General features: G+C 40.3%; 1 protein-coding gene across 1 annotated transcript in view; it reads right to left on the bottom strand.

Moving 5' to 3' along the window:
• SEC62 (SEC62 preprotein translocation factor) overlaps positions 1-18,415 on the bottom strand; it is a 56,853-nt gene that overhangs the window by 19,972 nt on the left and 18,466 nt on the right. The window contains exons 2-4 of the mRNA XM_089675477.1: positions 13,832-13,940; positions 6,229-6,334; positions 469-685 (exon numbers count right to left, since the gene is read on the bottom strand). Coding sequence (XP_089531603.1) covers positions 469-685; positions 6,229-6,334; positions 13,832-13,940 — 432 coding nt within the window. The remainder of the gene's footprint in view (positions 1-468; positions 686-6,228; positions 6,335-13,831; positions 13,941-18,415) is intronic.

Genomic DNA, 18,415 nt, shown 5'->3' with positions numbered 1-18,415 from the left:
GAGTATCCAGTACCACTCCCAAGCTCAATACATAAAAGCGAATGGGACTGTGCCTTTGAATGGTTAACATAGGCAGTGAGGTGGCAATATATCAATGAGCAGCATGTCAAATGCCTCTGAAAAAGAAATATACTGTGGATCGCTTTTCAGAGGGGCAGTAAAGACAGCTGCACATGGAAACAAACCCTTACAGATACCGGAAAGGCGAGTTGCACTGTCAGTTAAAATCAAGTGATTCCTGAATACAAATGGATGAACTGTACCCAAATGTCAAAAAGAACGTATCTACTGCCCCACTACCAGCAGTTAGATTCACATATTCACATTATAAATGCCATTTACCACAACAGGTTTGATTGGTATATTTTTGTCATGGTTTAATACATGGTATTTAACATGGAGATTAAAAAATAAAATTCTTTGTGAAAGAAACCTGTACCAGAAATGACTGGCAGGCATTGATCTTACCTTTTTGCTTTCATCTTTTTCACCATCTTTTTTCTTTTCCTTTTCCTTTTCTTTCTTGGTTTTTTCATCCTTAGAAGAATCTTTCTTCCCCTTTTTCTCGTCTTCCTTTCCACTATCAGTCTTTCCTTTCTCTTTCTCCTTTTCTTTCTTTGGATCTTTCTCTGGCTTCATTTTCATCACTTTTAATGCCCGGTGGAAGAACTGTTTCTTGAGAAGCCTTGAAAAATTGGAAAAAAAAAACATTTTAAAATATTGAGGAAATCTTTCAATCAAGGCTTCCTCAATATTTTGTTATTTTCTAGATAGCCAATTATCGTTGCCTTGCTCCAGGATACTCAATAAAAATGCATACTAAAAATAAAAATCAAACTGGAATGCAAAGGGTCATTAAGGAAATGTAAACCTATACTCAAGTAACACACCCTCCTAGTATGACTATCCTATCCTATTACGATCAAAAAAGCTAACAAAAGGAAAAAAAAAATTAACACACGCAAAATGTTGCTTAGGGCACAACCTCATTGGTCATAAGGGAGAAAGTTCAAATGTCAGTCGCCTGAGGCCTTTCTATTGAGATTGAGCATCCAGTGTCTATACATCTTGAGTAGCTGCTGTGGGAGCCCACAGCAACATTTCCCAAAGGACACACTTCTTACAACCAGAGATCTGAAGGTACATTGCTGTACTAAGTAATAGTACTCTTTGTTACCATTTGGAATTTTAAAGAGGCAAGGTGGTCATTAAAGTACTGCTTAACCGGTTCCCACTTGACCAATAGCACAAAGGCGGCCGGCAAAACACCTCATCCCTACGGATGCAGGGCTGCTCTGTGGCGGGATCTGTCACCGGCCATGTACCTCGGTTACGGCCGATGACAAATCAGTGTACCGGCCCTGTTGCCAGTACCATGTGACCTGCTGTGACCAATCACAGCAGGTCACATGACAGTTGTATACAATGGATGGCTTCCTTTCATGCCAACCATTGTATACTAGTGTGTCTAGCTGTGAATGGTTACAGCGATCACATGCACAAGCTGGACCAATCACAGCCTAGCTGTGTCATGTGATTAGCCGTGGCCGAATCACAGTTAAGCACAAAAAAAACCCCTGATGAATAGATGTCATTCAGGTAAATGCTTGCTTAAAAATACTGATCACTTCCCCAAAGTAGTACAATGCTACTATGGTAACATTATACTACTTTGGTCATAGCGAAATACGAAAAAAAAATTTTTTTTTAAAAAAATGAAAACTAAAAAAAATTTAAAATTTTTTTTTTTTTTTTTTGAACTGTCAACAGTCAGTGTCCCTGATCACTGCCATGCCAGTTATATGATGACGCTGTACTGCACTGGTGACAGTATGTAAAAAAAAATAGTGAAAATAATTTTTTTAATTGTTCCATTTTCCAAAAAGTTATGACAAAAAAATCACAACATCAAAAAACTCGCCATGCCTCTTATGAAATACGTCGGACTGTCTATTTTGCAAAAAGGGGACATTTGGGGATATCTGTACTGTTCTGACATTCTTGGCCCTCAAGAAATTAGATTGGCTGTCAGTACTTCAGGATTTATCAATATTCAGATATATACCATAGTTTGTGACTATACCATATAGCTTTCCTACAAACTAAATAATAAATACTAATTTGGGTTATTTTCACCAAAGGCATGTAGTAGAATACATCTTGGCCTAAATTTATGAAGAGCAATTATTTATTTGCAAACCTTTATAACAGAAACAAAGTTTCTAATATTTCAACATTTTCAGTCTTTTATTCTTAATTTAGCAAAAAATAAAAACCCCAGTGCTGATTAAATACCACTAAAAGAAAGCTCTAGTTGTGTGAAGAAAAAAATAAAATTTTCGTTTGGGTACAATATTGCATGACCACACAATTGTCATTCAAAGTATGAGAGCGCTGAAACCTGAAAAATGGCCTGGGCAGGAAGGGGGTAAAAGTGTCCTGTATGGAAGCGGTTAATATACATTTATTTGACTTTAAAAATCTCAGGATTTTGACATTCCCATATGGGCTGAAAGAATCCAAAAGCCTCTGGACCTGGAAAGATAGGAGGATCCACTGAGACATTCTATATGACTTTATAGTCATCAATTGCCTGCATTTATAATAAGCCCTGTACCTACAGATAGTGTTTGTAGGCAGGCTCTAGGTATGTGGTTGTGTGTGCAGGCATTGACAGGGGAGCAGAAAACTTCCTTGTTTTTGCTGGAACATACATTATCATAGTTGTGAAAAACAGCAGTCCATTTTAATATCCCAGTGAGTGATTGAATCACCAAGACTACACATGCACCAGAGTGGCCAGGCTTCCTCTTTGCACTGCCATTTTTGGAATGAACAATAAGAAATGCAGAGGAGCCAGGGCTGCACAACTTGGACAATGCAGCCTCCTCCTCTATTTCACCTCTGTGCAGTCTTGCATTTGCCCCTCTGTGTTCTGACTTGCTGTACTGTGAAGGAATGCAGAGAAGCATGGCTACATAGCTCAAAAGTTGCTTCCACTTCCCAAACAGTGAGCTCTTGTGCTGGTTACTTGTGCTGCATTGTGGATTATGTTGCCATGATAGGAGCTTGTCTTGTAGTTCTGCCTAAATGTTTTGGTTTTTTTTTGTAATAAAACGGTTTTCTCTAAGTTGTGCTAAGAGTCTGCCCTGGTTGGTTTTTAATAGTGAGAGCCTTAAGTGTGCTGCTTGCTGCACATATCTGTACAAAAGCACAGGACTACAGCTATCACTCTGGCTGGCTTGCAGACAGTGGGCTTTTTTGTTAACCACCTCCCGCCCGCCATATAAGGTAATGACGGGTACAAGGCGGTTCTCTCGTTCTGGGAGGACGTCATATGACGTCCTCCCATTCTAACTGCGCAAGCGCGACTCCGGGAGAGAGCAGCACGGCGATCGGCGATTCGCTGTGTCCCTTGGACACAGCGGATCACCGATCAACGGAAAGAGCCGAAGGTTCATGTGATCAGCCGTGTCCAATCACAGCTGATCTCATGTAAAAATAGGGAAATGCCGGTTATCAGCATTTCTCTCCTCACGAGCTGTCATGCTGACAGCTCGAGAGCAGAGGAGAGCTGGTAATCAGCATTACTCAGAGGGGACATGTGCACTGATCATCTGGGCACTGATGATCAGTGTGCCCTGATGATCAGTGTAGCCCCAGCAGTGCCACCTGTCAGTGTCCATCAATGCCAGCTGTCAGTGCTCATCAGTGCCACCTGCCAGTGCCCATCAGTCCCACATCAATGCCACATATCAGTGCCCATCACTGCAGCCTCATTAACGCTTATCAGTGAAGGAGAAAAATCACTTATTTACAAAATTTTAAAACAAAAACTAAGAAAAAACTTTTTTTTTCAAAATTTTCAGTTGTTTTTGGTTTGTGTAGCAAAAAATAAAAAACCCAGAGGTGATTAAATACCACCAAAAGAAAGCTCTATCTGTCTCAAAAAAATGATAAATTCATATGGGTACAGTGTTGCATGACTGTGCAATTGTCATTCCAAGTACGACAGCACTGAAAGCTGAAAATTGGCCTGGGCAGGAGGGGGGTATAAGTGCCCAGTAGGCTAGTGGTTAAGGAAAATAACAGAAAACCAAACCACAGGTTCAGGCTGCAATGCACTGTGCTACATCCTAGCCCCCACTTTTTATACTGAGCTCCATCTCCCCACTGCACTCTCAAATGTTTAAAGCGGTAGTAAACCGCTGCATTAAAAAAAAAAAAAAAAAACCTGCAAAACAATGGCATAATGTGCTACTATGCATCGCATACTAGCACATTATGAAGTACCTGCCTTAGAACAAAGCTTCAGCAGCACATTGTCACCGTTGACAGGGCTTCCATCTTCACCTAGTATTCCTTCCAGGTTTGCACTCTCCAGCCGGCTGACTGGCCAAGCCGCGATGACATCACTTCTGCGCATTTGTGGGAGTTTCGGCAGTGGCATGGAGCTTTGAAGTGACGGCACAGGTATGCCATCCCTTCAGAGTGCATGCACGACTGACATCACTTGCTGCATTCAGGGTGAATATCTCCAAAATTTGGTGCAGCTGTGTATAGCAACCAATCAATTTCCAGGTTTTATTGCCAAAGCTGAAGTAAGCAGCTGCCTGGTTACTATTCACAGCGGCACCAGATTCTGTATGGTGCAGTTTTAGTAAACCTGCCACATTGTGTCTGCCTTCTAAATGAAGTAGTAAGGCAGACACCTTTGGACAGCAGCATTGTCTGTCTGAGGAGAAGGTAGGTTAGAGAATGCTAGCAGGTTTAGATGGACTAACAAATTGAAGTTGAAATTCAGCTAATACTTTATAAGCAGCTGCTGCAAACAGTTTTTTGCCTTTTGGTATAAAGGTTTTATACAAATAGAAGTGACCATTATAAGCACTGCTGTCAGTGGTAAATGGTTTATCTCAACCCTCTAACTGCTACTCTGTCTAGACAGACTGGTCTATTAACCACTTGCTGTATAGTGTACATATATAAATGTCCTGGACAGCAAGTGGGCTTACCAGCATCATGGCTGCAGCTGATACATTTTTTTTCAGCCAACGGCTTTCACATAAAAGTGATCTGGGCATTCCACTGTTCCCTGATCTCCTCTATGATGATGAAGCCAGAAGCGACAAGGATTCTGTGACTTCCAGTATTAGTGCTGTGTTTCCCTGGCTATTACAGCCAGGGAAGCATCTGATCAAACATGATCTGCATTAAACAGATGCATTGAAGGGCAGGGGAGACATCGGATATCTCCATAAAGAGTACCTGTCTATGCTCAAAGATAATCACTAGGGATCTTGTTCACACCTTGTGATAGCAATAAAATTAAATGGAAAAAAAAGTGCAAATAAAAAAAAACAATATTTTTAAAACACCCCTGCGCAAATGCAAACGTGCACATACGTCTTGCACACATATGTAGATGGTGATTGCACTACATATGTGAGGTATCACCAAAAACTTGGGGTTAAAGCAATAATTATTTATTAAATTGACTGATAACCTGTAAACGCTTCTAAAGCATCATGTATGGACAATTTTAGGCACTGTAAGCTTGTCGCCATTAAACAGACGTGCGCAATTTTAAATCTTGCCATGTTTGGTATCTGACACATCATCTTGTTTGTTGTGCCCCTGTTCAGATTTACCTCCTCTATTTGTCCCATTTATTGATATCATCAAAAGAAAAAGTAAAAGAAAATCCAAATTTAGGGTTGACATCAGAACGCTAATAGATCTCCCAATGGGGACACTAGTTCTTGTGACACACCAGGATTCTCTTACTTGGAGAATTCCTTTCACTTCCTGTTTTGACTATGAGATGGGAAGAGAAGGGAAATCTCCCCAATAGGACACAGATGGCAAAAAAAAAGAAACACTGACTCTGTCCAATCTAATAAAAAAAGGTTTTCCTTCAGTTACATTCTGCCTTTCTTGGTTCCCCCTCATCAAAATGCTAATGAAATTTTTGAATAAAAATTTTCTTTTCAATACATACATAATAAGCTCCAGCATCAATAGGTCTTGGTGCTTCTTGACACAAAGCAGAAAGATCAGGGCTGGTGGGAATGGCTGCCAGGGTACTTTACATAGCTTACATAACTTTACAGAGCAGGTAAATATAACATATTTGTTATGTGTATAAAAAAGCAAAAAAGCTGAATCTTTAAATACCACTTTAAGACTGCACGGCCTTCTAACAGTTTCTCTTTTAACCAGACATACCTGTTGCAAAATTCAACCACAGACTCCCTGTTTGTGAACAGGGCCTCTTCCCCTTTCTTTGCTTTTGCCCATTTGGAATCCAGAAGACAATCCACTGCTTTGGAAGCTGTAAACACAAGAGAAGACTGCTTAATAAGTATTTCACATGAGTTGTTCCAACACCGTAAACCTTTTTAGGGTTAGCTCACCATTACTGACTTGCCAAAAAAATCCCCAAGCATTACAGCGCCGTCAGTACCTTAACATGCAGTACTCTCTTTAGTAAAAGAATGCTTTTTCAGCTGCTCATTTTATTGCCTTCCCTCTCTGTCCTGCACATAAAAAGACTTGTCAAGTGCTTGGTGCATGGTGTTTGAAACCCACAAATGAACACTTGGCTCCATTCCCTATCCATGCATGTTTAGTCTGCTCTCTCTCTCACAGCTCAGTGTTCTGCAAGAATGAAAGAGATTGGACTGCGCATGAGTGGGTAGGGAACTAGGCTAAGTGCTACAATGAATGTTCTGAGAATGCTGTAAATCTATGGGATGTTTTTGGCAAAACAGGAACGGTGAACTACTAACCCTTTAAACCTGAAAACGGCCAGAAATATATAATGCCAGGTTGAGGAGAGTGTAAGAATAGCTTTTGTGATCAACATTATTTTGTTGGTCACGAGGTACAATGGATTGTAGAGAAAGAACTAATCTATTGATGTGGATGTAAAAAAAAACAAGCATCAATCTGTGCAAATACAGAAATCAAGGTAATACTGTATTATTGCAGATATGGGGTAGGAGATATATATACATACGCATACATGCACAAAAAATTTCACCTCAACCCAAAATGTATTCCCCGTTTAGTCTCCTGTCAGGTCCTTAGGGTTGACTGGGGCATTAGCATATCTACCTCTGTTCCCAGGTGCAGCAACAATAGGATATGCTAACAGTCTCTACTCTGTATTTTTTATGGGAGAAGTAAAAAACACAATGCTAGGATTAGAGGAGATATCACAGCCAGAGGGTAAATCTTCCAACGGGGATACTCGTTCTGGTGACACACCGAGATTCCCTTACTTTGGAGGAATTTCTTTTCACTTCCTGTGTTTTTTAATTCTTTATAAATTTAACATACAGGAGTAAGTGGCTGTGATTATAAGGGCAAAGAAAGGCAGTCCACAAGTACCAACATAAGATAAATATGTAGAACAACAACCAATTAGACAATGCACACTTATAACAAAGCCTGAAGAATATCAAGTATAAAATGCTTTCCACATCCTGTCTGAGCTCTTTATTAGGCAGGAAACAACCACTGACACAGAGGAATGAAAAGATGTAGGAGAAAGAAAAAAAAAAAAAAGGGGGGGAGAGAAAAAAAGAGGGGGGGGGGAGGGAGAATTGGTGAGGTGGAATTGTCCAATAAAACCATTTCTGTCTAAACTTCTCCTCCTTGCCCCTCAGGGCAGCAGTGATAGATTCCATGGAGTAGATGTCAGCCACTTTGGACAGCCATAATGAGTGAGTAGGGGGCGATACCAGTTTCCATAATGCTGGTGTACAGGCCTTTGCAGCATTTACCAAGTGAATGAGCAGAGCCACCTCCTGTTTTGTCTATGGGACAGAAGTATGGGACAGAAGTGAAGGTAAATCTTCCCAGTGGGACACAGCTGGCAAAAACAAACCCCAAAACAAAAAACTGACGGGGTCTATCCAAAATGGAAGAAAAATGTTTTGCCCTTAGTGGTTGTAAACACGAAATATTTTTTACCTTCATGTATTCTATACAATAAAGGTAAAAAAAACCTTCAGGGCTCGTTCACACCATGGTGTAGAGATGGCAGCTTTTCTTCACACGTTCTGCAAGGGCACAACAAAATCAATTGTTCTCTATGTGCCCTGTTCACACCACAACATTAGTATCGCATGCAGATTTTCTGTGCAGAAATCTGCAACATACATAAAACTCACTGAAGTGCTCATAAAAACTGATGTAAACTGATGCCTCTGCAAGTGAAATCTGCACGTCAGCTTGCAGCAATTCAGCAGTTTTTCTGGTGAACCAACCCCCCCCCCGTAAAAGCATCATTTTAAGCGCAGTGTGCATGAGGCCCATTACACCTAAATTATTATGTCAGCATTAGCTCAGCAACTGAGATGATGAATGCAATGCTTGTAAAGTTGGCTATTAGAGGGAAATTTGACATATTTGTATGTGAAATGCAAATAAATATATCATATTATATAATATATTTATTATTACAGATATTTATATAGTGATGCCAATTCAGTGCTTTACATATTCATTGTACATTCACATCAGTCCCTAACCCTCAAGGAGTGTACAATCTAAGGTCCCTACATGCATACATACACATACTAGCGCCAATTTAGACTGGAGCCAAGTAACCTACTGTTACCTACCAGCATGTCTTTGGAGTGTGGGAGGAAACTGGAGTAAACCTAAGCAGGCACAGGGAGAACATGCAAACTCCATGTAGGTAGTGCCATGGTTCAGATTCGAACCAATGACCCTAGTGCTGCAAGGCGGAAAAAAAAATACACACACACATACAGTTAGGTCTAGTTATATATATACAGTTTGGACACAGGCACAATTTTAGTTTTTCAGGTATTTACCAAAACATATTCAAGCTATAGTATATAATGGATATGGGCTGAAAGTGCACACTCTCTGGTTTAATTTGAGGGTATGTACATCCAAATTGGAGGAAGGGTTTAGGAATTACAGCTCTTAAGAGTAGCCATCCCCCCTTTTTCAAGGGACCAAACGTAATTGGACAATTGAATATAATCATAAATAAAATGTAAATTTTTTATATTTTGTTGAGAATGCTTTACTTGAAATGACTGCCTGCAGTCTGGAACCCATGGACATTACCAAAGACTGGGTTTCCTCCTTTCTGATGCTTTGCCAGGCTCTAACTGCAGCTGTCTTCAGCTGTTCTTTGTTTGTGGGTCTTTCTGTCTTTAGTTTTGCCTTCAGCAAGTGAAATGCATGCTCAATTGGGTTGAGATCAGGTGATTGACTCGGCCATTGCAGAATATTCTACTTCTTTTCCTTCAAAAGCTCCTGGGTTGCTTTTGCAGTGTGTTTTGGATCATTGTCCATCTGTCCTGTGAAATGCCGTCCAATCAACTTTGCTGCATTTGGCTGAAACTGGGCTGACAGTATATCTCTAAACATATATGTAAGAAAGTGCAGCGTTAAAAAAAAAAAATTATATTGCGGGATGGTCTCCACGTGGATACTTTTTAATGTTCTAATAAATACTACACTATATGCAACCTTATTGGCTCCTGTGGTGAGCTATTCCCTCTAGGACAAGGGCTGACTTCTCATCCATGTGCCCAGGACGAATTTGGTCAGGTTTAACCCTTTGGCCGCCATTCTCAGATGTTTAATGCATGATTGCTTGTTACCAGTTTTCATCTGGTGAGTGTACATCCGAGAGAGGTGGTGGATTCTATTGTGTGATCATGAGCACATTTGCACTCTGCACCTTAAATATACTGCGCCTTATGGTTTCACGGACAATTGCTTCCATTTATGGATATTTGACTATATAAATAGCACATTTAACCACGGATGTTGATGTAGAGTTTTATCCTATTTATATATCTCAGTTTTTATATGTTGATTGTAACATCATTTACTACTTTACTTTACTTCACAGATCACCACAGGCATTATTGTACTTAGATTCTGCCCGTGATACACTTTATTGTTTGGCATTTGCTTTTTGAGCTGTTTGGCTGATATTTTCATGCTTTTACTTGATGCACTTTACTGTTTCACTTAGCTCACTACATTCTCGATGCACTTTACCATATTGTTTGACTTTTAGATTTTGCATTTACGAATGTTTTTTGCACTTTTATGTGTTGCACTTTACCATTCCGCAATATAATATTTTTTTTTTTTAGCGCTGCACTTTCTTACATATACTATTGTAGGGGATTGTTGTCGTCACCTTTTGTGCTAGCTGACCCCAGATATCGCCAGCGCTCACCTATATAGTTGATCCAGTATATCTGCAAACACTGCAGAATTCATCCGGCTGCTTCTTTCACATCATCAATAAACACCAATGACCCGTGTCATTGGAAGCCATGCATGTCCATGCCATCACACTGCCTCCACCATGTTTTACTGATGACGTTGTGTACTTTGGATCATGAGCTGTTCCAAGCCTTCTCCACACTTTTTCCTTCCCGTCATTCTGGTACAGATTAATCTTAGTTTTATCCATCCAAAGAATGCTTTTCCAGAACTGGTCTGGTTTTTTTTAGATGTTTTTTGGCAAAGTCTAATCTGGCTTTTCTATTCTTCAGGCTTATGAATGGTTTGCACCTTGTGGTGAACCATCTGTATTTACTCTTGTGAAGTCTTCTCTTGATTGTAGACTTTGACAATGACACGCCCATCTCCTGGAGAGTGTCCTTCACTTGTCTGGACGTTGTTAATGGGTTTTCCTTTACCATAGACAGGATCCTGCGATCATCCACCACTGTTGTCTTCTGTGGACGTCCATGCCGTTTTATGTTGCTGAGCTCACCAGGGCGTTCTTCTTTCCTCAGAATGTACCAAACTGTTGACTTGGCCACTCCTAATGTTGATGCTATCTCTCTGATGGATTTGTTTTGTTTTTAAAGCCTTACAATGGCCTGTTTCACTTGCAATGGACAGCTCCTTTGAATGAACTATGTAGGTTCACAGCAATAGATTCCATATGCTAATACCACACTTAGGGCTCGTTCACACTTGACTGTTTTACCAACGCTTGCCAAACACCCCTGTAGCGTTTGGCAAGCATTGGTCCAGCGTTTGCGGAGCGTTTTTTAACGCTCGGCGAATGCTCCGCAAACCCCGCATGCGCGGTTTAGTGGCGGTTGCTAGGTGTTTGCAGAGCATTAAAAACGCCCCACAAATGCCTATAATGAAGTTTAAATGGTGTTATCGCTCCGCAAACGCCCCGCAACCGCGCCGCAAATACCGGCCGGGCATTTGCGGAGCGGCACCATAGTCAAGAATAGGAGGCTTCAACGCCTCCTGACTCAACCAGAGGCGTCCGTTGCGACGCGCCACGACGCTACCGCTCCCGTTAGAACAGCACCATGTGCTGCAATGGGCAGAATTGTCCGAGGCGTTTGGTAAGCGGTAAAAACGCTTCCCAAACGCCTTTCTGCTGCTTGAAAACAAGGCTAGTGTGAACGTAGCCTTAGAGTAAACTCCAGACCTTTTACCTGCTTAATTGATGAAGAAATAACAAAGGAGTAGCCCACACCTGGCCATGAAACAGATTTTGATTCAATTCTCCAATTACTTTCAGTCCCTTAAAAAAGGGGATATGGCTACTCTTAAAAGCTGTAATTCCTAAACCCTTCCTCCAATTTGGATGTACATACCCTCAAATTAAACCTGAGTGTGCGCACTTTCAGCCCATGCCCATTATATAACTATAGCTTGAATATGTTTGGTAAATACCTGAAAAAAACTAAAATTGTGCCTGTGTATATACACACACACATACACACACACACACACACACAAACACATAATCAAAAGGAAGAAGACGGGGCATTTTTCTGCAGAAATGGAATAATAATCACTTCAAAAAGCAGGGTAAAAAAAAAAAAAACCCTGGGCAAAGTGAAATCAATTTGTGAACTGATACTTCTACCCAGAAAACACTGCAGAAGTGCTAAACCCTGTAAAGCACTATTTACCTTTAGCTCTGTTTAATCCACTGCTGCCTTGATTGCGCAAGATCCTCACACATACTGCAGCTTCAGGTTAAATGACTTTGTGCCGTGCAACTTCCACTCTCTCTGTGAGATACAGTAAAAGTCTTATAGCAGGTGGGACTGAGAACACCAGGCCTGGATATTCACACTGCTCAGAAACGTATATTCTTTGAACACCAGATTACTGGCAAAAAAGGGGTTTTAAAGTATATTTCTAGCCAAAATGTTTATTTTAGGTAGAGTGTGAAGGGGTTATAACCTCTGTCAGGTATCTGTTGTGAAGGTAGTCTCAGAAAAGAAATCACCCTCTCTATATGTCCTAGTGATCACTATCATCAGGACAGAAGTTGCTGGCAAAACCAAAGCTTTATAGTTGTCTTAGGAACATGAGGAGAGGAAAAAATTCCAAAGAGGGAAACCTGTTCCAGTGGCAACTGTAAGTCCTCTTTCATATGAGCTTAGAGATGTGAAAAGACGACAAACGCTGAATGAATACTTAAGATGCATTTCACATGTATTGTGGTGTATTAATAAATACTGCCTAAATGTCACCTCTGTTACTCATTTTTTTTTATTTACATGGGAAGTGAATGCTGTGAACGCTTCAAAAAAGCACACCGAATACATCAAAAACCTATTTTTGGTGCCTTGCAATTGACTTCAATGGACGGAGCGGTTTGCAGCAGAGCCTGGAGAAAGAGAAATGTCCTAACATTTGATATGTTTGCAAGTGGTACAGGAATGTTAAAAAGTGACACAAATGCCTGTATTGCCACACCTCTAAGTCCATGTTAAAGAGGCCTAAGACAGAATTCACATTACTTTAGAGAAATTCTCACTCACTCCTTGTTGTGTCACTGAGACAAGAAATTACAGGAAAACTCCCAATGGGGACGCAGAAAAAAAAAATACCCGACAAGGATTTTAACCATTCCCTACTCTATCCAGAACTAAAAAAAGAATGTTTCAGCTGGAAGTACACTTAAAGCAGCAGGATGGCCTGGTGTCCTACAACAGAGCCCAAGATAAAAAAAAAAAAAAAAATTTAAGGACACTCAGCAGGAGAGGGTTCTTTACAGACTACTGGAATAAAGCCTTCATTCTCTATGACTGCAATAATCTCACAATTTCTGGAGATGTCAGTTTAAAGCACTTCTGTACACATTGGGTGGGGAAAAATGTAAAGGCTAGCATGTCTTTACTGTCAATGATGCCACTCCTATTATCAATGGCTAAAAACAGGACTCCTCCAGCACTGTCTTCTCCTCATTGGCCCCTCTCCCACTTTAATTTAAAAAAATGATAAAATACATTACGATAATCAAATATAGGAATGGGCAAACTAGCAGTATCTGATTACAAGATGGCAGAGGCCTTCATGCAGACATGATCAGTCTGTACTGAATATTTTGGGATTCTGACACATTTAAGATGGTCTGCCGATTTCTCTCTGCACAAACTCAGAACTGTGATCTAATTTTAAATAAATAAGCTTTTCTCTTCATACAAATTCTGAAACAGTAAAAAAAAAAAAAAAAAAGTTACTCTCATTATGGTTCTCTCTTTAAGCTACATATTTTCACACACCTGTAACTAATCCTCCAGATTGTTACTATGAGAAATATGGCAACACAAGGGCCATACTGTTACCCACTTATTGTTCTTACCACCAACTGCTACTTGTTGTCATCTTCCCTATTCCCAGGTGTTGTCTGTATAGTCTTGTGAAGATGTCTTCCATAAGATATGTATACAAAGAAGCCGTGTGAAGATGAGATGCATACAGCAAGCACAGTCCGAGTCTTAATATTACATTTAGCAATGTACCTTTTACACCCACTCAAAATGCTTACCAATGAAATAGTCCACTCTGTGGCCCATCATGTTGGTTGATTTTGAAGGGCAGGTGAAACGCAAGTACTTTGCAATGGCCTTTTCATCTTTGGTTGGCTCACCGACTTCCTGTTGGAAAACAATTTAAATCTGTTAAAAGATTTGAACATTTCAAACTATAAGTCTCACTTTACCACATCCCACAATCATGCCTACTGGAACTAGTAGAACCCACAAATAGGAGTTTTAATAATGAAACACTTAAAAAAGTGTATGTGGGGGGGGGCACATGCGCGGAGGCTGAAGATGGCAGTTGCACATTGACCTCGCACTGCTTCACCGCTCTCTCTTCCAGCTCCTCTGGAGTGAACGTTAGCTATCTGCAGCAGAGGAGCACAGGTACCGGACTCAGTTTCATTTGCAGATCCCCATGGGCAAAATCAGGCATCAGAAATATCCTCCATCACCCGCAGAGCAGTTGCGGCCTACACATATGGAGAAATATATGTCAGGAGCCGCATCCCCGGCCTCAAGTGATCACACAATCCCAGCGGCAGAACCGGACGATCCGTCAGGTCGTGAGGCAGAGGTAACACATCACTCTACTTTATCTCCTCCTTATCCTATCCCCTACCTTACGGCAGACATTCTGGATAAGTTACATGGTCTTCTGCAGAGTTTGTCTCATACTATTTCTGCGGCAGTGGGGAAAATAGAACAGGAACTCAGAGGGGAGACAGCATTGGTGGAAGAACGTACGGACCAATTAGAAACCAAATTTGATGATCTGGTGCAGTATGCACATGTACTGGAGGAAGATAATCATACTTTGAAACAACAGATGTCCCAGATACAATCCCTACAAGAAGATATGGAGAATAGGGAGCGGAGACAGAATCTCTGTATATGCGGAGTTCCTGAATCTGTAAAGACACTGATCTGCAAGATTATCTATGGGGTCTGTTCACTGCATTGGTCCTGTGGTTCAAGACATAGATTTGCGAATGAACAGGGCCCACCGCTCTCTTGTCTCGAAACCATCATTGGACGCAAGGCCAAGAGATATCATTGTCTGGTTTCATTACTATGATAGTAAAGAATATGTGCTGAATTCCACACGTAACACCGCCTTGGCTGACTTTAGAGAGGAAAAAAATTCAAATCTATAGTAATCTGCCCCCTATCACACTAAGAGATGTACACTTTGTCCACCTTCATAAGCACTGTATGATATACAGACGGGGCTTTCCGCTCAGGTTAACCGTAACCAAAGATGGCACTCAACAGACTATCAGAAATCTTCAAGGAGAGGTGTTTCTGCTTAACTTAGGCCTACCTCCTTTCCCGGATGAAGCTTTAGCACTATCCCTAACCAAGCCAAGAGCGGTCAACACTTCTAACAAGATGTGGACACCGGCAAAATCCAGAAACAAGACGCGCCTCCTGCTTCCCAGTTATCTTCTGTTACCTGATGACGTCACGCAAAACGCAGCTGATGCCACTTAAGATTTAACGTCTATTGACATGTCCTGCCCGTCAATTTTGATTTCCCCTCAAGGATAAATCCAACACTCTATCGGGATCTGCTCAGATGTTGTCCTGTTATTTGCTGTTTAATTTGAAAGAGAGGAGTGAAGTCACCACCTGACTTTCACCCTCCCTATGTCATCCCCAAACACCTACAGTTATTGCTGTAGATGCCTGGGCGACCTTGGTTGCTCAGGCCTCCTCCATATTTTGTTCTCATATTATGTCTGCAAATCTTTTTTGGATTTGTTTATTCTGTGTCTGCTAGTTTTTTTTACGACGCACTGGATACGTCTTTCTTAGTCAATATTTTTTGTGTTATTCCTTCTTAGAACAGCATGGTTTATTTGTCATATTGCCCTGCATACAATTGCTTCATGTTCAGAATACACCAACATGTCTTTACGACTATACTCTTGTAATGTTAAAGGTTTAAATTCAATGAGGAAGAGGTCGATAGCTCTTAGGGAATTCCATCAGTCTAAGGCTGATATTATTCTTATCCAGGAAACACATTTCAAAAAGGGAAGCTCATTTAATTTTGCCCTCAGATATTTTCCTATAGCATACTCCGCTATGGATGGCACGGGTAATGCAGGTATTCGCTATTCCTATAAAGAAAGCTTGCCCTATCCATGTGGTATCCTCGGTACTAGACACACATGGCAGATTTATACTACTGCAATGTCAATATGGTGATATCTATATTACAATTATTAATGTTTATGCTCCTAATGGTAATCAATTGATGTTCTTTAGGTAGTCTATCTCCCCGCTTTTAGCTTCTTCACATCCTTTCACGATTATTGGAGGAAACTTTAATTTATCCATATCAGCTGAACGTGACAGGAGATCCCTTCGGGGCCAACTGCCCTCAAACATGACCTACCTCGAAAAAAGCTATTTATTAGCTAAACTTCCAAGGGGCCACTTTTTCCCCATTAAGAAACAGGGGAATGTACCCGATGTAATAACAATTTGATTAACAAGGTATCATGTACATATTGATAATGGGGAAATACTGCCTTCTACCCCCAAGTAGCCCTATATAAATATTCTTTCGAGGGGATCCCCACCTTGGCAAGACTATTATTGCTTTGCTGAGAGTGTGGATCTCCCATTAAGATATTTAGAGTTAGATCCTTATATATAATGTAATTTAATATCAGTAACACAGAGTCTCTTCAATTTATCGTTACTCAATTTTATGTATATCCTCCTACTACATCTGCAATTGGTCATATATCTAAAAGACATGGGACATGACCAATTTTTTAATTCACCTACCAATTAGGTTTATATAAAAAGATTTATTTTAGTTACTTTTAAGGGTCCCAGATGACCTACTGAGGGATAAAAGGAAGCATCTTGTTTCCCAGCCCGGTGGGTTTAGTAGTGCATCCGCAGAACTTAGTTCTGTTCGACACACACACACACACACACACACACACACACACACACACACACACACACACACACACACACACACACACACACACACACACACACACACACACACACACACACACACACACACTTCCCTGGGTTTGGCGCTTACAGCTAAATGCTCGTAACCTTTTAGTTATATAACCCTTTAATCATGTATCTATTCATAATTATAATATTGTTTAGTAATTTTATTATTGTTTATTTAATTGTAATTTTATTTACATATTGCTGTAAGAATGTATTGATTTCTAAACATTAACTTTAATTGATTTTATAACTAATTTTATATTAGTATTCTACGTACTAATATTTGGAGTTGCGGGGTACTGCATAAAGATATTAATATATTGCTATGTCCTTATACCAATTGGTGATTTAGCATAACATAATATACATATTAGAAAAACTAAGAAATATCAATGCTCCATTGTTTTAATATATGTACATGTTATATTCACTCCTTGTACCTAGGGGGTTATTTAACAGAAGAACAAGTGTTTCACAGCATGTTTTATTAGTTATTGTATAGGTTATGGCAAGCACTAAGTTTCTTGACTGATATATGGGATCGGCCATGTTTCTGGAGCTGTCCAATTAACTCTCAGTATTCTTGCTGACTGATGTCCAATGAGGAACCAGGTGCCCTTATATAAACCTCCCTGGATATGGCAGTCGTCACTTCCTGAAGACTCCTTTTTGGGCGAAAAGTACATTGGAGCGTCATGCGTCACTTCTGGGTCCGGGAATAGCTAAGTGAAAGCGAGGCTTGAAGTGGAAAGTGGCCATCTTTAAAAACATAAATGCCTGCAACACTGGTGCTGGTTTACAAGCACCTGTACAAGTGAGTGGAATATTTTTGTATATTTGATTTTGATTCCTATTATAGTACTACACTTAGATAAGCTATTCAGTTGTCTGATTCATTCATTGGCCGGCTGTATTCCTGTGGGAGGAATATCTAAAACCAACCTACAGTATATTACTGGAAAACCTATTTGAATCCCTTATATCTGGCTATAATCCATGGAGATTTAGAGGGAGAAAAATGGAGAATCCAACAAGAAAGGGTGGTTTCCTATATAACCAAAGGCACATTTGACCACCATAACTGGGGTCAAAGAATCTGGTGAGTGAGTCGTCTACACTTCACAGTTATGAACAAGCGTTAAAGATCACAGTCATATATTTTCAGTAATATGCATTACCACTGTCCCCCCCCCCTTTGCTCGAATCTATGAAATTTACCCTAAAAATTTGGTCAACTTGTGTGAACTCTCAGCAGTTATTATCCATGTGATCTCCATTGTTGAATGTTTTATATAATTCGGAGCTCCTAGATAGTCTGTCTTACCCACAGATGAGCTCTTGAGCAATTAATGGGATTATTCAATTCCATCATCTGATCAATCTGGTCTAACGTAGGATTTGGTCATTTGAGATTAGGGCGTGGAAATCCACAATACCTGTATCAGCCAGATATACCTATTTACAGTTCCGTCATTTTTTCCATTCCTTGAATTCCTCTTTAACACTAGATCGCCCCACAGATTTCGAGAGGATAGCTATTAAAGGTCCCTCCCAACAACATCTTATCACCTCTTTATATAAACTACTTTTCAATAAAGGTT

The sequence above is a fragment of the Staurois parvus genome, unplaced genomic scaffold (assembly GCF_062004578.1).
Source record: "Staurois parvus isolate SC_StPar_1 unplaced genomic scaffold, SC_StPar_1.0 ptg000155l, whole genome shotgun sequence".
Taxonomy (NCBI): domain Eukaryota; kingdom Metazoa; phylum Chordata; class Amphibia; order Anura; family Ranidae; genus Staurois; species Staurois parvus.
Note: the sequence above shows the minus strand (reverse complement) of the source record. Positions and strands in the feature narration are given on the sequence as shown.